This window comes from Pteronotus mesoamericanus, unplaced genomic scaffold (assembly GCF_021234165.1).
Source record: "Pteronotus mesoamericanus isolate MK-2021 breed Mesoamerican mustached bat unplaced genomic scaffold, CSHL_Meso_final contig_78, whole genome shotgun sequence".
NCBI lineage: Eukaryota > Metazoa > Chordata > Mammalia > Chiroptera > Mormoopidae > Pteronotus > Pteronotus mesoamericanus.
In genome coordinates, this window is record NW_026555258.1 from 30,833,126 (window position 1) to 30,854,412 (window position 21,287).

Here is a 21,287-nt window from a genome sequence, read left to right on the forward strand (position 1 = left end):
ACCTGTGTCAAGCTTCTAGATAAATTACGGTAGGAATATGCCTGAATGAGTATGAAAGGACTGAATCCCAGGAGTGAGATGTGCTTAGTCCTGGCCTTATCCAGCTGCCAATCCAAGTTATAAGAGGATCTGAAAAGAGGGTGGTCAATGTGAGGGCCTTTTATTGGGGACGAATTAATCACACCTCAAAAAAAGCTGCTACCCTTTGAGCAATACCCAAGTCTCACCATTCATTCTGCCTTTAAGCTGTTGTCTGATAGGTTTTCATCATTAAAATGTTTGAAACGCTCCGCCCACTTTTGAAAATGAGCTAAGGGGAAGCTACTGTTATCACCTACATAAATACACTGAGCTTTTGTCTGATACCACAGCCCTGTGTTTATCTCCAACACAACCACCTTAGAAAGCCTGAAAGAATCATGCTTAGGAATGAAGGGCTAGGCCTCGCGATCAGCGGAACCTTAAAAGCCGGGGATGAGACAGACTGGAGTCCGGACGGGAAAGAGGACTTCCCACACCGCATCAGGTTTAAGACTTCCGCCCCGCAGAGAACCTGACTCCACCCCCACTCTCCACGTCCGCCCAGCTCGAGTCCTGCGCAGTCTCCTGGAGTTATTTGCCGTCTCTATGGCAACCCGGTAGCTGGTGTCCGAAGATGGAGAACTTTGATTCTACCGAGGGATCGCGGTTACGGTGAGAGCCGCGGCTCTGGCTGCAGGCGTTAGGGAACAAGAAGAGTCAGCGGACTTCCTCTCATGACCTTTTGACAACTTTCACGCATTCGCTTTTTTTCAGATCTTTCCAAGTACAGCCCGCCTCTCGAGGACTGGAATCCTCTTCGGAATCGTTTCCTTCTTCGGACGGCGGTCCTAGGTCGGCCCTGGCAGCCGCAAAGGCAGCAGCTGCAGCAGCTGCAGCAGCCGCTACAGCCACTGCAGTCGCCTCCACTGCCAAAGCAGCTGTATTATCTGCAAAGACCCAAGCTCCCTATTCTGAGCGAAGCCTTCTCATGGATCCCTCCTCTGACAGTCCGCTTGGGAAGCCCTGCCCCGGACCCAGCTTTACCCACAAGATAGGCCATGGGAGAATTGGCTTTAAGCCTGTCTATGTTTCCTGTATTGCTCGGGATCCCTGTACTACAAATGACCTGAGCTGTAGCCCTGACCCTGTGACTGGCTCTAGCTCTGGCCCAGTTCCTGCCTCCAGTTCTGGTCCTAGCCATGACTCTGGTTCTAGCCATGGCTCTGGTTCTGGCCATGGCTCTGATCCTGGCCATGGCTCTGGTTCTGGCCATGGCTCTGATCCTGGCCATGGCTCTGATCCTGGCCATGGCTTTGGTCCTGGCCGTGGCTCTGGTCCTGGCCATGGCTCTGGTCAAGGTACCGGTCCTGATTCTGGCCATGGTCCTGGCTGTGACTCTGGGCCTAGTCCAGGTTGTGGCAATGGCCCTAAGCTCAGTCCTGACACTCTTACAAGCTTCAGAAATCCGGGAGCAGACTTGGTCCCTAATGATGCCTCTGGAAATCACTACCAACCCTGGGAGCCCAAAAAACAACCTTGGAAAATTTTGCAAGTCTCAGAACCTGCTGCCCGAGGGCTCTGGAAGCCTGCTGAGGATGAAGGGAAGCATAAGGTTGTCATCAGAACGTTGCCACGGGGCCAGTGCCTTCTCCACAACTGGGAGGAAGAGGTATTAAGGTTTTGACCTACTCCCTTTTCTTAAAGGCCACCCCTAGTTTCCTGGGGGAGGCAGTAGTGTGTGATGTAGGTGGGGACCAGAAAAGATATGATCACTCAACTTGGGGCCCACAGAGAGCCACCAACCACCTGGATCAAGTCCCAAGCATGCAGGATGGCTCCGAGAGCTTCTATTTTCGACACGGACACCAGGGACTGCTAACCCTGCAGCTACAGTCACCCATGCCCCTCAGCACCACCCAGAAAGACTCATACCAGCCCCCAGGAAACCGCTCTCAGCCAATTAGAGGTGTGAAGCATGAGGGAATGGGCCAGAATGAGTCTTAACAGCCAGAGAAAAAAAAGAGAGGAAGGAATTCGTGGTGGGACTATGGATTGTCCAATGGGTGTGAGGGAAAAACCCCATGATTTTCCTTCCTTTTCTCAACTTTGTTTCTTCTGGGCCTGCTTCTTAACCAGATGCCCCCATCTGCCCACTCCTTGCCCTCCCACAGGGAAGCGTGAAGCCATGCTGGAGGTGCTCCTGTGCCACCAGATCTGGTGAGAGGCTGGGTTAAGGGGTAAGGGGATGGGGGAGGACAGAAACCAGGGAAGAATGGCTTTGACGCCCCCATGACTATTTAGTAAAGAGGTGCAGGCAGAGCAGAAACCCACAAGGAAGCACTTTGAGGTGGAGTCTGTGACACACCATGACTACCAAAAGAAGCTGGCGCAGGCAGGGCCTCCTGCCCCAACAAAGGTGAGAACCCATCCCACCCGTCATATTCAGCTGGGCTCTGTGGGGCTGTGGGAAAGCAGCAGATGCAGAGGCTGAGAGAGGAAGCTTTAGGCCAAGAGTTATTTAGTTATTTCTCCCTCACAGCCTCATGACTACCGTAAGGAGCAGCCTGAAACTTTCTGGATACAGAGGGCACCACAGCTACCGGTGGGTGACTAGGTGTTGGGAGGAGTGAGGGAAGAAGGACGGGAAGAGGTTCTGTTCTAGCTCGGCAGAATAGGATCTGTCCTCATTCTGGCATTCCTACAGGGTGTCAGTAACATCAGGACACTGGACACACCATTCCGGAAGAACTGCAGCTTCTCAACACCAGTGCCTTTGTCCCTGGGGGAGCCTTTGCCCTATGAACCTGAGAATTATTGCTACCAATTGGGAGAAATCTCTTCCCTTGGCTGTGAGGGAAGAGGGCAGGGTGGCAGAGGGGATAGAACTGTCTAAGGGCTGAGGAGGGAAGTGAGATGTGGAATATGGAATCTATTTCTGTCTGTACTGGAAAGGTGGGGAGGAAATGAATTCTGTGTGTACTTGCGGAAGGGGCTTCACATAAAGGGTTCTTTGTGATTCTGAGTCTGCTAATTCAGTGATTCCCTGAGTTTCCATGTTCATACCCCCATAACCTTTCCTTGGAGCTGCCCAGACTATGCCATCATGGGTGGTGTTGTTGTTGTTGTTTTATAATTGGCCAAAATATTCTGGTTTAGATACAGATATTTACAGAAGGTGGGAAGAAGGGGACCAGGTCAGAGAGGGGCAGGTATATGTACAAGGCTGAGCTGCAAAGGTCAACAACTTCCATATAAGGGTGATTTCCATCTCATACGATAATGTCCATTTCTGGTGTATGGAGAGATGATAGCGACTGCCTACCCAGGTACCAGCAGCAGGAGATTATCTGACTTGAAAAGGATTGGGGTTTACAGAAGTCCAGCAGGTCCTTTCCGCTCTCCTAGGAGCCAGTAAGTTCGCATCTTTCCTTTTCCCTGGGAGCGGAGGAGTGGATATAATTCAGATTCTTCTATGTTATTCCCTTTATCTCCCTCTCTTCCCCCATGATCTCCATAATCATTTTCCTCCTCCCTTTCCATGACCCCCTTCCCCTGGTCTGCGATCACCTTCATCTCCACATCTCCCCGAAGCTCTAGCTGGAAGCATCCTAGCTCATCCAGGGCATCCTTGGTAGTAGAGGAGACATGGATCTTCAGGGCTGGGGCGGGATGTGGGGGGATGGAGGAAAGAAGAAAAAAGGCAACAGGAGAATTGGTGGTGTCAGACAGAGCTCCACCCAACCACCACCCCTCAGGAGGCTCTCAGTCTTCCCAGTGCCCATGCACCAGAACCTAAATATGTCCAAGGATGGGGCAGTCAGGAACTGTAGTCTCAGAATGAGAGATTTGGAGAAACTCTGAAAAGAAGAAAAGGGCAACACAGATTGAGACTGAAGCTGGGATTGAGGGTTAATGTCTCACCTTGACCATTAGACTCCATTCGGGAAGCAGTGTTCACCGTGTCTCCAAAAAGGCAATAGCGGGGCATCTTCAGGCCAACGACCCCAGCACAGACGGGTCCTATGAGAAGAAACAGATTGGGAGAGCCTGGGAAAGGTGGATACTGGGGCTGGAGTGAGAGTTAGCCTTACCTGTGTGGACCCCAATGCGTAGCCTCAGCTGGTCATGGGGTCGGTGGCGAATGCGGAAGGAAGAAACTGCGTCTAGTAACGCTAGGGCCATACGAGCAATTTCCGGGGCATGGCGTTGACCATTTCGGCCTGGGAGACCAGATACCACCATGTAGGCATCTCCAATCGTCTCTACCTGATTGAGAGGGGGACTAAAATGTCACTTCCATCTGTATCAGTGGGAATGGAAAAGAGCAGAAGGAAACAAGCTGGACACCACTATGAGTCATCCTGACAGCCTGGGAGGCCAGAACATTGGCTAGAAAAATAAGTGCCATGGTCCTGAGAATATGGGGGGAAGGGGAGTCAAGGGAATCTTTAAATCTTCCTGCTCTACCCCAGCACCTGGTGAATACCCAGTGAACGTTCGCTGAATGAATGGGCACCGTTTGCAAAAAGACGTGGACAAATAGGCTCTGCTGTCAGGAAATGGGAAGCAAAAAAACAGGACTGACCTGAAAAGCACAGAGGCTGCAGGAGGTCAAGCAGGCCCAATGAAATGGGCCTCAGACAGGCTGAACTATCAAAGGGAAGAAGGCAGGTGCTTGGTTTTGTTCACTGTACTGAAGCTGTGTAAGAGAATGTCCCTGTTTTTAGGAGCTAGACTCCGAATTGTTTAGGATAAACAGGAACTATGTCTGAAACTTACTCTCAAATGGTTCAGAAAATAATTATGTAGATAATTTTTTAAAGTAAAGCAAACGGGGAAACATATAAAAATTAGTGAATCTGAGTAAAGGGTTTATGGGAGGACTTTGTTACAGTTCTAACAGAGATAATAGAGTAAATCCAAAAGGAAGGAACAAGAACGAATATTAATTATCTATACAATATAAGGCATTTTCCACAATAAATCTATTCCCATATTACCAATAAAATATCTGAGGTGCAGGAAGCGCCTCCAGTTACTTGCTCAAGGCCACACAATGAGTCACAAAGCCAACATTTGAATCGAAATAATTTTTACTCCCAAGCACAATAAAGCCCATCCTGTGCTAACTCAATTGAATTCAACAAAAACCTTTTACAACACAGCTTATCCCTCATCCCCAATAACTCATTCTGTACCCACATCCTGTATGATTCTTCCGTGTTTGGAGGGGAGTGTTTGGAGGGGAACAGAAAAAGAGAAAAGACAGGCTGTTTTTATACCCTCAGGACAATGTAGCAGCTAGGGGCTAAATCTTGTGATGGTTCCGAGCAGGGAAGCCTAAGCACTCACAGGAAATTAGACTGGAATGTCGTTAGAGAGCCAGAGCCTCGTTTGTCTACAAAGGGCACTGCAGCACTAGGAGCTGGAGACGCGGGCGGGGGCGTGGGGGGATGACCATGGAACAGGTAAGGCACGTGGGGTTCAGGGAGACTGGGTTTCAAAGGGGTCTCAGTAGGAGGGTAGGCCCAGCTCTCACCTTGTAGACGTCAAAGTTGTCAATTATGGCATCAAAGCAGGTATACAGGTCATTAAGAAGTGTCACCACCTAATGGATGGGAAAGTTGAGGCCCTGAGACTTGTGTCCAACTTCTAAGAATTCTTAGCCCAAGAGCCATAATGAGATATGGGAACTCCAGAACAAACTAATCTTTCCTATTAGCAAGGATCACTACGCCCCAGGGAAGCTCCCCCACGTCCCTGTCCCACCTCCTAATCTCACCCATCGCTCTCACCTGCATTGGGGTGCTCTCTGCTGACAAAGCTGTGAAGCCAACGATGTCACTGAAGTAGATGGTAACACTGTCAAAGGCCTCAGCTTGGACCGTCTCTCCCCGTTTTAACTGCTCTGCCACTGAACTAGAAAGCAAGGGTGCAGTTGAGCCAAAAGTAAAGAAATGGCTTAGTTCTAACATGAAAACTGAGCCTAATGAAGGAGAAAAGGTGGCTGAGAAGACATTACAGTCTAGCACAAAGTAGGCTGTAGAGGTGATAGGGGATTGGAATGGGCTCCCTGGGGATAGGGGTTAAATGTCTTAAATTGGGATTTTTCTACAGACACTTGCTAGAGCAAAGGCACAGTAGACCAATGTCCTAAGAAGAAGGCAGCACAGCTCATTTGGAGATAGAATGAAAACAGCCTGTGGCCGGAAAGGCTCACTGTGACCAGATGTAACAACGCAGGGTTCTAAGAGCTGGAAGGCGAGTTCTCAGGAGACCGATGGTGAGGTACAATCCAACAGAGCAGATATCAAAGGAAAAGGCAGGAAGGGGGACAAAAGTCTCACTGGGGTAGAATTTGGTAGAGCAGAGCCTCAGCTTTGCGTTTCTCCTCCAGATAGGCCTGTGTGCGTTCCTCCACTAGCTTCTCCAGGTTATTGGCGTACTGCTCCATGCGTAGCAGGAGGTTGTCCAGTATGCTGGTGCCACCTTCCCTGGGCGGGGGCAGCGGGGAGGGAAGGCAGAATATGGTAGCTGCTCCAAGATTCTCAAGACTCCCAGGACTTTCTGCCCAACCGACCCTCCTGGCCCCGACCACCCCCACCTCATCCGCTAAGCCTGATGAGGCTTCTGTCCCTGGGGAGCCCCTGCCCCTCAGCGCCCTCTCACTTGTTAAAGCGGCGAATGAAGGCCTTAATCTGTCCGAAGTCTGGCCGCTCAGCTGGGTCCTGGGCCCAACATCGCTCCATCAGCAAAACTAGTTCTTCATTCAGTTGTGTCCGGTCAATGCTAGGCCGGAAATATGGCCGCTGACCATTTCTGACCTTCTGAACAATCTCTGAAGGTGATAAAGGATTTAGATGAAGAACAGGGCCCCCCATGTAGATGAGGCTGTAGGTAGTAGACTGACTCTTACCTTTGGGGCTGAGGTCCAGGCCCTCCACATAGAAAGGACCACTGCGAAGTGCTATCTCCTGTAAGATGATCCCGAAGCTATAGACATCAGCCTTCTGCATGCCTGCGGTGGGCAAGGGGTTGCCACTGAGCAGTTCTGGAGCAGTCCACAGCTTCTCTGAAAAGAGGGAACAGACTGGCTGAGTCCTCAAAAAGGTTATTCCCAAGACCACATGGGCTCACTCCCATAATGCTCTCCATAGTACTGTCACTCCGTCTCCCTCTCCTGCCCTCCCTAGGTAGAGATCACTAGGACTAGAGGAGCAATATAAAAATGGAGTTGGGAGTTGAGGGGGAGGCCTCACTGGCATAGAGGGCGTGGCTGTCATCAGGTTCTGCAGTTGATCGGAAGCTGGCCAGGCCATAGTCCGTGATTTTGAGCACAAAACGACTATCCACCACACAGTTGGAGGACTTCAGACTCCCATGGGATGCAATAATGCTGTTGTGGAGAAAGGCCATGCCCTGTTGGATATAGAACAAGTCATGGGATTGGATCATTTCTGCCCTAGGATACTCTCCCCTCCCCACTGGCAATGCGATGGGCATTAACTAGCTGTCTAAAGATCATGGGACCATAAACACCGTAAACTAATTGTGGAAGGCCTCCTGGGCACAGTCTCCATGCAAGGAAGCAGGCAGAATAGGAGGGTCATCCCTTCCTTGTACCAAATTCAATCTACTGGTACTCAAGTACCAGGGATAGGAGAAATGCTTAAGAGGAGGGACAAAGGGAACTGTCTCAGTTGTTAGCCTGGATAGGGCTGTCAGTCTTCTGAGTAGTGAAGAGAACAGAATTATAAGGACGAACTCCAAGAATGATATGACTCCCACGGTGGCCTCAAATGCATAGCCACTACTTAGGAAGACATGGCTTGAGACCCAAGTATCAAGAGTACCTAGATGCATCAAGGGAGACTAACTCGTTGTAAACTTCAATGTATACCCATGTGTAGGCAGGCAAGTCAGGATGAAGGAGGAAAGTGATCTGCCAGAGGGGACGCTGGGCCAGAAAATAAGTGTAGAACATAGTAAATTAGAAAACCCTGGATGAAAAAAAAACCCTGGAAGATGGACAACAATAGGAGACAGCTGCCCAGCAAGTGCAGAAGCCTGAAACTTCCGGGCCCCTGAGGCTGAGAAGAGAGAACCTTTGCCTGTGAGGGACTATAAGGCAGGTCCTAAGAAGGCAGAGTGGTGCTTCCCCAAAGGAAACCCTGGGACCCACCCACGTCAGTTCAGGTGGCACCGAAAAAGAATACAGTGTTTTGTATGCTAACCAAAACACCTCTGCCTAAATGTTTAGCTCTGGACGGAAACAATTCCTAACTCTAGTCTCTGTGAACACTTCCTTTTTACTCCTTTCAATATCAACAAAACCTTTGGGAACCTCCAAACTTGTGAATGCAGAAATGATTAGCTTCTGACTTTGTTCCAGATCACTTTGCCATCAAATCGTTGTTCTCTCAAAAGTTATGTTTTTCTTATGTTTATCAGCACACGTCCAGTTGGGCACCACACCAGCTTTTTATCTTTCATTTGATGGCAAGATTTCACACACACACACAAAGGTTTTTTTTAACAACCTCATGAGCATTAAGCAGAAAAATCAAAGCCAGCTTCAAGTGTGGTGCGAATGATACACTAGGTTAGCTTACTGGCTATGGCACTTGCTTCTGAACACCTGTCCAACCCGTGCAAGGTTCAAATTTATACCCTCGCGAACCCATGGACCTCTGGGCCACCTGAAAATAGCTGAAACCTAGTATATCAGAAAATACCAAAGGTTTTGTATACTTTTCCTTAGTTTATCTTAGTTTTACTAGTAAATTTTTTTTATATGTCATTTTTTCTGAACAAAGGAGCAGATACGCCAAATACTGAGTAAATGATGAAAAAAAGAGGTAGATATTTTTGGAGACCCCATTCATCTTTTCCTTGCCCAAGGATTTTAATATAAGCTCTTGGAAGGTAAAAAAAAAAAAAATAATGCAGATAGATTTGAGATATCTCTACAAAGACATTCCTCCCAATTAAAGCCCCAGACCTTTTGCTCACCCATTATTACCCAAAAACAAGACTAGGGGATATGGAGAGTATGGGATTTTTAGAGGACTAGAAGGAAAAATCATGAGCAAAGATAGAAAGGTGGAAGAATTATAAAATGGATGAACTCTTAAAGAGGCATAGAGAAGACTCACCTTAACAAGGTCGTTAATGAGTGAATAACGAAACATCCAGTCCAAGTTGATGCTGTCATTTTCCAGAATATCCTGGCAAGTGACATGAAATAGAGTATGTGACTATCCTAGCCCCACTAGCTATCACCTGCATAGAGTCAATGTAACTTTGGGCCTATCTCCCTCACACCTGCAATCTCCACTCATCCCTCACCTGTAAACTCCCACGAGTACAATATTCAGTGACGATGCAAATGTTGGGAGGGTCTATGCAAGCACCAATGAAGCGAGTGAGATGGTTGAACTGAACATCTCTCATCTAGGAAAAAAAATGAGAAGTAGAAGGGAATTAAAAGAGCTATAAATTAGAGAAATCTACCACAATATGAGAGGACCTTTCTCTTAATTGGACCTGCAACTTCAAGTCATTTTATAAATGAACCCATTGTCCTCCTAGCCAATTTCACTGTTCCACACTGCCCCCCGCCCCGCCGCTTCCCCATCCCTGTTTACCCCTTGTCCTCAACCTGTACACCTTTACGTACATGTTTGAGTTCAAACAGAACCTGCCGGGTCAGCTCAATACGCTTTTTATTCACATGTTTGATGGCAACAACATTTCCCTGATAGTGGGAGTAAAAGAGGAAAAGGAAAAATTAATATCGGAAGGAGTTTCTGGGTGCTAGGAATACTGCAGAACTGCAGGAGCCTCTAGGAGCTCAGCTGGGCACAGAGAGGAGGGTTATGTGGGGCAGAGGTTCATGGGAAGAGGTGACAGATGGGGATGAGACAGGATGAAATGGTGGGGACCAGAACAAGCGGATGACTGTTCACCTTGAAGTGACCGGTGTTGGCAAAGATCTGGTATTTCCCATGGGCTGTCATAAGCGAGCCGTAACTGGATCCCCGCTGGGGCCAAGGGCAACATGGAGGCGGAAGGATGAAAGGAACATTAGATGGCGGTGGTAGCGCAGGGGCTATCATTACAGGCCAATGTGCTGGGAAAGGTCCAGGGTAAGAAAGGACAGGAACTCAAAGGAAAGCAGAGGGACAGCTGAGACAAGGGCTCACCAGCGACAGTGTGAGGCGACTGCCTGCGCCTTTGTGATATCGCTCTGAATTGCCAAACTGCAGCTCCTCCCAGCGAATGCGCCACAGCATGCTAGCCAGCTCCTTCTCCAGCATCAGTTTTCTGTAAGGACTGCACACCTCAGTTGACTGGCAAGCCCAGTCCCACCACCCCATAAACCAGCAGCGGGGTTGCAGGGGCTTCCCTGCAGCTCCTGAAGCAGCAATTTTTACACCCAAGACACAGGACTGAGAGAGAAGGTTGCACTGTCGACATATCCGACACGTGTCCTGTGCTCATTTAGAAACACAGAGGCCAAAGGCAGAAGTTTTTCTTAAAATGGCAGCATGCATGGAAAATTCACCTTTGCCCTTGAAAGACCCCGCTCACGATCAATAGTTAGTATACGCAGTCTCGAACCAAAAGTGGAAAGACAACACCGAAGCTAAAAAGACAACTAAAGCAAAAGACTAGAGAGGAGGACATTAGGTCTAAGAGACAACCACCAAACTAAGAGGCCTACCCCCACCCCACGCTATAGGGACCACCTGGCCTGAGCCAGAAGGCTGTGTGGCAATGGGGAGGGAGGACGCAGGTCAGCGGAAAGCCCAGAACTCACCGGAAAATGAGAAAGCTGGAAACACCAAACATGATGAAGGTGATTCCTGTGCCCAGAGCCACAATTGCCAGAGTTGAAAGTGGAGCTAAAGGGGAGAGTGGGACCCTGAGAAAGACTGTGTGTGCAGCTGTAAGGATGGGAAGGGTGACGCCCAGGGTGCAGGGAGCAGACAGGTTTCTTGAGGGAAAGAAGTAGGGAGGGAGAATAGAAGTAGAGGTAAAAGTGGGGCTAAGGCGGGGAGTCAGTGAGGGGAGGGAGAAGAATGGAAAGTAAAGGGAGGAAGGATTGCTCCCAGTCCCTGCACACACCCACTTTTATCACAGGACGGGTCGTCCAAGTCAAAGGCACAGGGGGGATTGTCCAAGGGGGGCACCCCTTTCACCCAGGGGATAGGCCGTCCTGTCCACCAAATCTGCTTCTCGGCTCCTGAGTAGTGGGCTGCAGGCTGTGAGGAAGGAGAGAACTGGGCCCACGGGCCTGCTCCCCGCAGCCTCCTCCCCTGGGCCCGTTACTGGACTGCTTTTCTCCCCAACCTCCTACCCTCCCCACCAGGATGCAGCTTCGGCAGAGAAAAGAAGTGCCTGCCTCTAGTACCTTTGATTTCACCCCCACTGGACCCTGGAAAGCTAAGCTGGCAGGGCCCACGCTCTCCTCCTTGTCTCCTCCCCCATCACCTGAAAATCCCCAGAATCCAGGTCTCCCATGGCCCACAGGACAAAATCAGTCTCCCGGTCATTGTTCTTGTCCATAACAACCAGTCCAGTTACACCTAAGGTGGAAAAGTGTAGCCCTTACTTTGAGACCTACCCTAGGCCCCTCTCCCCTCTCCACAGTCCCTCCAATTACCTCAGGGTCCGTCTCTGACCCCATTTTTAATATGTGCCCACCTCTGCCAGGTTCTCTGACCCCTACTAACCCCCCTCCCTGCCCCAGTATCTGTATTTTCTCCTGCCCACTTCACTCCTGAGCCTGATGGCAGCCCTCAAGCCTCCATCTGACCCTCTTTATTACCCTGATATCTCCGTCCCTGCATTTTTTCCACAATTCGAAGTCCATCCTCCCGGGTGCCTCCTTCCTGTATCGTCTCATTCAGGACTTCAGCGTACAGCAGGATCCCATCATAGAAGCAGCCAGCGATGAGGTTCATCTGGGGGTGGTAAGTTCAGCGGTGCTCTCCGAACGTCTGCCGGGCTTCCCTCCCCAGCCCCCTTTTCCATCCTTGGCTTCTCCTACCGTTTCTCTCTTGTGCTTTGCTTTCTTCCCTCCTCTCATTTCTAAGGTGCCATCCCTACCTCACGGGACACTAGGGCAGAAGGAAAATCCTGGACGGAAGTGGACAGCCCCCAAAGTAGGGCTGACGACACAGCCACGGCTTAATGCTGACTTAGGGAGATGAGTCTTCCCTCAGAGTCTGGCCTGATTCTCAGGAGAGAGAGATCTACTTACCAGGGAGGGGGCCAGCTCGACACCAAACTCTTCCCGGGCTTTTATCAGCAGACGATTCTGGAATTCCTGATACTCAGGATTTGGGGGTTCTCGGTATGTGATGACCAATACCGTCTGTACCACCAGCACATGGGGAGAAATGAACAGGACATTCAAGATGGGCATTAGGGGAAGAGAGGAAGCAGGTTAGGGAAACTTGGTGAAATACACATGATATAAACTATACATGGATGAGTCTGAAGGGTAAGAGGATACTCAGTTCTATGTTGTGTGCCTGTGTGGGGGTACATGTGGTGTGTGTTTAATACATCTGGGGAGAGGGAGTGGCACGCCCCCAGAGAAAGGTATAGAGGATTGTTCTGGGACAGTGGAGCCTGGGAAGCAGACGAAGCCAACTCCGTCCCCGAAACCCAGCCCCTACCTGAAGCCCCTGCGGCCACCCAGGCCTCCCTGCAGGGCTGCCACAGCACTTGCAGCATGTCTGTCCCATCCTTTCTGGGCACCACTGATCAACAGCTCCTCTCTGAGGTGTTAATTAATGTTATCAGTAATATGTTTACATTCCCATTTGGGACATTCAGAAACAGTGTCTCCACCCAGTGAATCAAAGAGATTTCAGGTCCTATGACAACTGGGGGAAATACTTTGAGACAGTGATTCCATCTGTGAAAAACCGTGAGCCCATTCATTTAACGTGCATGAAACACCTACCCCAAGCAGCACAGTCCTGCGTACTGACATGGCCCCACACGTCACTAGGTAATAGACATGTGTCACAGAGAAAACACAGCCACACGCCTACACACATTTCATAGATAAGCTAATGACACATTTGGTCTCAGCCACGCACACATCTCACTGGCCACAAGTCAGGGTGTCTCTGTCTCTCACCGGGGTGGCTGCCTGGCTCCCTCTGGCCTCACACCTTTCCCCTTTCTTAGCTGCTGGACACACCGGCCTCCACCTCCACCCCAGACTTGCACAATCACTGAGACCAGCCTCTGCCTTGAACAGGAAACTGGCTCCACCAACTTCAGGGAAAGACAGATCAATATATATTGAAATGTGACTTTGTGAAAGGACAGATTTAAATCTAGTCATTTCTGTTTTGTTCATTCCTGTCACAGGAAGCACATACAGACCACAGAGATACTAGGTATGTCACATATAACCTGTTATATATAAATCCATTATAGGTAGGAAATAATGAAGTCAATTTCTTTTTTTTTTTTCTTTTTCTGTTTTACAGCTTCTGTTGTTCATCAGGACTACGTTATCTTCCCCTGGCTTATTACAGAAACTTTTTATTTATTCATTTTTTTAGAGGGAGGGGAAGGGAGAAAGAGAGGGAGAGAAACATCAATGTGCACACGGGAGAAACATTGATTGGTTGCCTTTCACATGCCTCCAACTGGGGACCTGACCCACGACCCAGGCATGTGCCCGGAATGGGAATTGACCCATCAACCTTTTGAGTCACAGGTCAGCATTCAATCCACTGAGCCACACCAGCCAGGGCTGAAGTCAATTCCTAATGTTCATTCATTATATTAGACAGGAGTTTGCTTTATGATGTAATTACTCTTACTGGAGCATTTGGATGCTTGATCACACACTTCTAATACTCTCCTGCTCTTGGGCAAAATTAAAAAAGAGAAGGGGACTGAGGATGGGGTTGGAAGAGTTCTTTCATTAACACCTGTCCCAAGAATAAAAGAAAAATAGAAGGGTAAGATATTGACAAATGATGTAAAAAGCCAGTAAAAGAGCTAGAAAAGATCAGGTTGAACACATTTATGATTCTATATAAAGGCTGGTGATAGGTTTTTAATGCTTTTAAACACTTAGCAAACTTAGAGAGGTTTGTTTGTTCACTAGGTTAGCAGTTCTCAACTTTTTGGTCTCATGACCTCTTTACACTACTAAAAATTATTGAGGACCCCAGAGCTTTTGTGTATTTGTATTATATCTATAATTTTTAAAATACTAGAAGTTAAAACTGACAAAAGTTTTAACACACACACACACACACACACACACACACACACACACACTTCCCATAGCTGCCAGAGTAATGACATCATCGCATGTCACGTAGCTTCTGGAAAACTCCACTGTACAATCATGAAAGAATGACAGTGACAGAGGCAAATAACATCTTAGTATAATTTTTAAAATAGTTTTGACTTCATGGTTCCTTAAAAGGATTTCAGGGGCCCCCAGGATCCCAAGACCACACTTTGAAAACTGCTATGCTAGACTGTTTTGCTGTGGTTACTGGGAGAGAGGGGTGGGGAGAGAGAGAGAAGGAGAGGAGGGAGGGAGGGAGGGAGGAAGGAAGGAAGGAAAGAAGGAAGGAAGGAAGAGAGGGAGGGAGGGAGGGAGGGACCTCCAAAGAGTTTCTGTGTTTGTATGGAGGTTAAAGAGAAGGTGAAGGTAAGTAAGTGCGTCTCATTTCACAGTGGACCCCAGGTGAAAAAAACAAGCGAAGTCTGCCAAATATGGCTCAAGTAGTGGGTGAAAGCCAAGAGTGCACCTAGGAATTGTGCAGGGGCACCGGCACGAGGCCTGCCTCTGCCTGCGACCTCCTCCAGCAGCCACAGTGGGCCCTGTCAACTGTGGCCTAAAAAGACAAAGAAGAGTCTCCCAAGGGGGTTCAGCCTTACACACAGCCCTTGCTTTACTGCTTGTTCCATCCTAGCTGCTGGTGTCCCCTGTATGTAGCCCAATATCATGCCAGTCACCTAGGTTGTGACCTCTGCCTGGGTTTCTGACCCTGCAGTCCTCCACTGCTCAGCCTAGGCCTGTGGATTCTTCGAGGCTGGTCATTTGCATATTTAGTTCCCCTGCATCTGCTTATTCTTCCCTTTCCTGGTTGATCATCTTGGCATACAGTACCTGCCAGCTCTGCACCTGTGTAGACGAATTCCTAGCCCTCTCCCTACTCTCCCCAACATACACCTCAATTCAACAAGTATGTGCTCGGCACACGGACTACAAAAATGAGCATGACCCCTGCCCTCAAGCACCCTATCCAGCACGGGCTGGAGCCTTTCCTGGGGGGTGTGACCCTCCTGGAAAAGCTTTGCGCATCTGTATCAAGGACTCTCACCTCTACTGCCACGTTTTTCAGACTGGCCTGGCTTTGGACCCCCGTGGGCCAGGTATCTCTGGGGTAGGGCACTCTGCTGTTTAATCCTTGGCTGGAGCTATCCATCCAACTTCCCTCAGCCCTGCCCTGCTTCAGCTTTGGAAAAGGACACCTTATCACCCCCTCATCCCACCCCATCCCACCGCACCCCAAAGCCTTGGTTTTCCCTTTAGCATGTTCTTGACTGCCTGTTTCCCCTTCTGTTGTGCTACAGCAAACTCTTCCTCTTTGTTTTTCTGCCTGAATAATGAGTAGGAGAACTGAGGATTAATTTATATAACAGATTGTTAGCTGACTAGATCCCTCCTCCCCTACTTTAAGTGCTGGAGACCCTTGGCTGGTAGAAATTCTCACACAAGAAACAGAGGTGTTCTTTTCACAGAAAAAATACATTGCAAAAGCTATGGAAACCTCCCATCCGGGAGGATCACAGGAGCCTTCCTTGACCACACTAGCTAACATACAACCCCCTTGTAATTTTCTTCTCATACCAGTTTATTCTCTCTCTCTTTTTTTCCTTAACTAACACATCACAATTTATTCTATATTTGTATTTATTTGCTTAATGTCTGTCTACCCTACTAAATATAAGCTCCAAAAAAGCAGGGACTACATCGGTTATGTTCTCCACTGTATACCAGTACCTAGCATAGTGACTGAGACACAGTAGGTGCTCAACAAACACTAATAGAATAAGTCAGTCTTCAAATGAATCGAACACTGAATAATGTGTAACTTCTATAGTAGACAGGGTTAAGCACAAAAGTAGGAAACTCAGTCTAATCTGGGGATTCAGGGGTTGTTTCCTAGAAGGGAAGATAATCAGTCTGAGTCCTGAAGAATACACAAGCATTATTCAGATGAACAAAGGTGAGAAAGTTATTTTAGTCAAAAGTTATGAAATAAACAAAACCTGTCCTGCCACTGCCTGTGCTCAAGTGTGACAGTCACATACTCATACTCAGGCATGCAAACAGGTAATGTCATTCATGGTGAGGCGTACACTAGGCAGTCACAATCACACATATAAACCTTACTCATTGGAGAAGATGGCCACCTAAGTCCAGCCCTTATACACATCTACTTAAAGTGAAAGAATCTCCAGGTTGAAAGGATCTTAAGGTTATCCCATACACCAGCTTACATCCTTTTTGGGAAAAGGAGGACTATGGATAAATAATTAAGAAATGCTTACGTGCGTTAAGTTAGTGAAAAACTTGTGGAAGAATCATAGAACAATCCATAGGTATGATCTTGAGTAGCAGAGATTTGGGGGAAGGAAAGGAAGAGTATTCCAGACAAAAGAATCAGAGAGTACCCTGGCCAGTGTGGCTCAGTGGATTGAGTGCCGCCCTGTGAACTGAAAGGTTGCTGGTTTGATTCCCAGTCAGGGCACATGCCTGGGTTGGGGGCCAGGTCAATGTATCTCTCGCACACTGATGTTTCTCTTTCTCCCTCCCTTCCCCTCTTTCTAAAAATAAATAAATAAAATCTTTTTTTTTTTTTAAAGAATCAAAGACACAAAGATGGGGAGATGGGGTGGGGAGGAGTAAGGGTATGGATGCCCAAGGGTCAGGGGCTAGAGTACTTGGTATGAAGGGCATTAGGAGGTAAGACTGAAAAAGTAGGTTGAGGACAGACTGTAGAAGGTCTTAAATGAAATAATGAATTGGAACTTAATTCTATAGGAAATAAGTCACTGAAAGTTTTGATAAGAGTGAAATGAACAGAGTCATGTCAATTCTCCCCATAAACTGTTTCTCAAATCCACTTCTTTCCATTCCTGCTGTTATCACCCTAGTTCAAGGTCATATCGTCACACTCCATTCTAACCTACTACAAGTGATTTCACTGCGTCTGGCCTCCTCTTCTTCCAATCCAACCTGAACTCTGTCACTATATTTCTCTTTACAAAAAAATATCAAGGACCCCACCTTTAGGTCCAAGTGCCTCAGTCTTAGATTCATTTTTTTACTTGATTATACCTTAATTTGATTATATCTTAGCAACATTACTCCCTGTATCTACTTCAGGTGAACCCTTCTTCCCTGTCAGGCCAGTATCTTCTTGGTCCCCCAAACATGCCCATCCCAATATTCTTCTCTTTGCTCGGGCTGCCTGGATCCTCACTCACGCCCTGACCAGGAATGTGACATCTATCTTTACAGACACAAAAGAGCCTCACTCCTTTATAAAAGTCATCCCTAACCTCAGCCACACTGAGTCTCCCTCCTCTGAACCACTCAAGTTCTTTTTTTTTTTTAATCTTTATTGTATTTTTTTCCCATTACCATTTAGTCCCCTCTAAAGTTCTTGGTGTCTGTCCCAAGGACACATGAGCATATCCTTTCTCACACTTGTATCTAATTGTATTACATCATTCCTCACTTCTCCAGAAAGGGTGGAAGCCCTAGTACTGGCTGGGAGCAGATATTTTCCTGAACCTCTCTTCCCCACACTATAGTCGACTACTGGTGCTTAGAAAACTCAGTGTTCTGGGATCTTGAGAGGCTGCCTTGGCAGACACAATGAGAAGGAGTCACAAAGGTGGGGAAGTAAGAATGATACTAAACTAGAAAAGCCTCTGTTCACTCCGGCAGATCACAATTCCTGCCCTGTTCCTGGGGTTTCGGTGGGGTCTTGAGAGAGACAGAGAATCTCCAAAGAAGTTCCACTTCCCCCACCTCCTTCAAGTCTGATTTAAATGATACCTGAAAGGCCTCTCTGAGGGCCTGGGCCTGGTCCCAGGTGCGATTGTCCTGCCAGGGCCGACCTGTAGAGCGCGTGGGGCCTGTACCGAGACTCTCTCCAAAGACATCCAGGTAAAAGAAGACATAATCCCCATTGGTCAGGTTCTCCCTCTGGGCCTGAAGCAGGATCTCATGCAGCATCTCCAGAGGGCCGCAGATATATACAACTGGGAGCAGGTATACAACAGAGGGGCACCCTGAGAACATATCCAGGTCCCCAAACAGCCCCCTCTCTGAAACCACCTGCATTTCCTTTTGCAAGGAAGAGGGTGCCCTGACCTATTAACCACACAACAGATGCTCCCCGTCCTTCCCCCTGAGGTCTGTCATAAGTGCCCTGGGGCTGTATGGACCATCTGGCAGAGGTCAGAGACCGACTGCAGCCCCCAGAGGAAGGGAGCTTTCAGACTGAAGCCCCTCCTCTTCTCAGACCCCTGCCTGCTGTTCCTGTCCAGCCCTCCTCACTCAACTCTGCCCTGCCTCTCCTTAGGCTCGAAGGCAATGGCTGCTCAGAATTTCTCCATGTGAGCTTTACCTGTTCCCTCCCAGCGCAATCTGCTGAACCCCCAAACCTGTTTATAAAGTCATCACTATTTTAGTGATTTATCACAGACCCACACTATAAGGGGTCTTGGTAGCCCAGACTGAGAAGTCTCTGCTCATACACTTTGAAGTGGCCGTCAATGACATTCATTACTCTAGGGCACTCACATTGCTCCCCAAATTCTGTTTCCCCCCAAGGCCCACTCTCCCTTGACACAAGCTCCACCCCCATGCTTTCTTATTCCTTGTTTACATCTGCCTATGACGTGGGCAAGCTCCCCTAATGTAATGCCTTAGCCCTCGCACAAGGCTAAGCTCTGTCCACATGTGCTTCTTGATCCCAACCACCACAGACGGCTCCTCATCTACGGTTTCCATCTACGTGCTGAGCTCCAATAATACAGCGACCCTCCTCCCCTGACCCTACAATAGTCGGGCCACACTCACTGCGCCCGTTGGACCGGATGAAGTGGGTGGCCTGCTCAGGGCCCCCTGGCTCACGGGCATACACGTGGTGCTGCACACTGAGGTTGCTGCCCTGCAGGGCCTCAAAGACGCCCTCGATGGTGAAGTAGTGAGGCCGGTCATCTGTGCGAGCATCCAGATACAGCAAGGCAGCACGGGTAGTCCAATTGAAGTGACCATGTAATGTCACTACGAACTCACCCAGCTTGGGAGCAGAAGGGCCAGTGCGTACCAGGGTACGATAATGCTCATTCTTAGCCGCAAAACCAGAGGCTACAGCACCCGCAGTCAGCAAGGGAAGGCGCCAATGTGAGGCAAAGCGGGCCACAGAGGCAGCAGGGTACACGCAACCAGGGCCCAACAGAAGGTCAGGGTCATGGTACAGCTTGAGGTCCACAGCCCCGAGTGGTGCCAGGTACTCAGAGCAGGCGCCATTTAGTTCGGAGCTGACAAACTGCAAGTTCACGGGCAGTGCCTTGCCCAGCGCCTCCACAGCTAGTGCCACAGCAGGACCCACCCGTGGCCAGGCCCAGGCATAGCTCAGGTTGTGTTCTGGCAGCACCACCGCCAGCGTCAGGTTCCGTGCCAGGGGAGGACGCACCCCACCTGCCAGGGCTGCCACCAACAGCAGGAGTGATGGCAGTGCCATGGGGAGAAAGCAGCAGCCGCACCACCCCCAGAACCTGGGGCCACTCTGGCCTACCCTGGAGGCACACGCAGCACCCAGCCTGGAACCTGGGGAAGATGGCCAGGAAGAGAAGTGTGGATAAGCTAGACAGGCAGGGATCGAAAGTGGTGGGGTGGGAGAGGAGGAGATGGAGGAAGGCCCAGAGGGTGGGCAAAGGAGTGGGTCTGCCTGCCTAGGACAGAAACCGAGGACTAAGAGCAGGGTGGCAGGAGGAAGGAGGGACCGAGGGGGCTGCGACTGGGATGGGGACAGTGAGAGGTGAAGTAGGTTTGATGGATCTAAAGTTAGGAAGGAAAGGGGTATCGGAGGCTGGGATGGGGTGGGGGTTGGGGGACAGGCTGGTACAAAGAAAAGGCCTGGGGGGACCTCACAGCTGAAGGGGCTAGGAGGGCACAGAGCGGCGAAAAGGAGGACCAAGGGGGTAAGGTGGGAAGGGGTCCGCACCGCGGAAGGACTGGGACCATGGGCAGGCGCGAGCGAAGCAAGGCCTGGGGCCGGAGGGGAGGGGAAGGCAGGGGTAAATCTCCCTGTGAAGGCTTCTCCTGAAGCTCCAGCTTGGACTAACGGGCCCAGGGCGCTGGTCCCATCCGGAGCTGCGGCGGCCCCACCCGTGTCCCAGCTCCTCTCCGCTCCGCTCCTCCTGGGCCCGGGCGGCTGGCGCTGCCGGGCGCTTCCTCCCGCCCCCCGCCTGGGCCCCCGGGCGCGCCGCTCGTCCAGGTCAGGTCGCCGCGGCCCGGCCCGTCTCCGCTCGCTGCGCCGGCGGCGGCGGCGGCCGAGTGTGACTCCGCGGGCAGGCCGCCCGCGCCCGCCCCGCCCCCGCCCTCCCCGCCCCCCTCCCCGCGGCCCTTCCTCCTCCCCCCCCTCCGGCCCCACCCTCCGGCGCCTGCTGTCTCCCCGCCTTCGCCCCCCCAACGCGGCGCCCAGGGACCTCCCAGGTCTCAAGCCCACCCGGTGACAACTCGGGGGCTCCGCACAAGGCCGCTCAGGCTGGCGAGGTCTCCGGGCGTCCCTTCACCGGAAGGGCCTACCCCTGTCTCCCCCACGCCCCGGGGCTGTCTCCCCATCTCACACGCTCCTCTCAGCCCGGAGCCTCCCCTCCCACCCCCCACGGATCCCTCTCCTGGTAGGGTCCCCTCTATTCACTCTGCGGAGTCCTTCAAACCCTCCAGTCTCCAGGAAGCAGTCAGAAACCCCCAAGTATTTGGAATCTCCGCTAGTCCTCCGCCTAGCAAACCATAACACCTTCTCATTGCCAGGAACCTCGCCCTCCTTCACCAGTAAGAAGCGCCGGCTTGCTGGAAGACGGGCCCCTCCAGGACCAAAGGACGCTCACGATCGATTTTTCCTGAGCCCTTACAATTCCCAGGGGTCTCCTCCTTTCTTAGGACTCAAGGCTCCCAT

General features: G+C 50.1%; 2 protein-coding genes across 4 annotated transcripts; one reads left to right on the plus strand and one right to left on the minus strand.

The window, feature by feature from the left end:
- Positions 1-160: 160 nt before the first annotated feature.
- On the plus strand, positions 161-2,914 carry SPAG8 (sperm associated antigen 8). Its single transcript, XM_054584670.1, is given in 8 exon segments — positions 161-575; positions 577-687; positions 796-1,690; positions 1,813-1,987; positions 2,193-2,238; positions 2,323-2,437; positions 2,561-2,623; positions 2,726-2,914. Coding segments are annotated over 8 exon segments (1,695 nt in total). The 5' UTR covers positions 161-474.
- On the minus strand, positions 2,463-20,591 carry NPR2 (natriuretic peptide receptor 2). 3 transcript variants are annotated; one of them, XM_054584667.1, is made up of 22 exons: positions 19,181-20,591; positions 18,152-18,357; positions 12,290-12,403; positions 11,855-11,990; positions 11,518-11,612; positions 11,156-11,288; positions 10,844-10,928; positions 10,227-10,347; positions 9,990-10,064; positions 9,701-9,778; positions 9,370-9,474; positions 9,177-9,248; positions 7,281-7,440; positions 6,938-7,093; positions 6,691-6,859; positions 6,369-6,515; positions 5,817-5,940; positions 5,561-5,629; positions 4,113-4,287; positions 3,943-4,041; positions 3,589-3,680; positions 2,463-3,456 (listed from the first exon to the last, which is right to left on the minus strand). In XM_054584667.1, exons 1-22 carry the CDS (start codon positions 19,845-19,847, stop codon positions 3,391-3,393), a joined length of 3,144 nt encoding a protein of 1,047 aa, XP_054440642.1. In that variant the 5' UTR covers positions 19,848-20,591; the 3' UTR covers positions 2,463-3,390. The 3 variants fall into 3 exon arrangements, with proteins under 3 accessions (XP_054440642.1, XP_054440644.1, XP_054440643.1); XM_054584669.1 differs by lacking the exon at positions 9,990-10,064; XM_054584668.1 differs by lacking the exon at positions 5,561-5,629.
- Positions 20,592-21,287: the final 696 nt, after the last annotated feature.

Coding starts and splice junctions, on each gene's coding strand:
- NPR2 (XM_054584667.1), bottom strand. CDS start 19,847: ATGGCACTGCCATCACTCCTGCTGTTGGTGGCAGCCCTGGCAGGTGGG. Junction 9,779..9,989: donor CCAACACCGGTCACTTCAAG/GTGAACAGTCAT, acceptor TCCCACTATCAG/GGAAATGTTGTTGCCATCAA. Junction 9,475..9,700: donor TTCTGTTTGAACTCAAACAT/GTACGTAAAGGT, acceptor TTTTTTTCCTAG/ATGAGAGATGTTCAGTTCAA.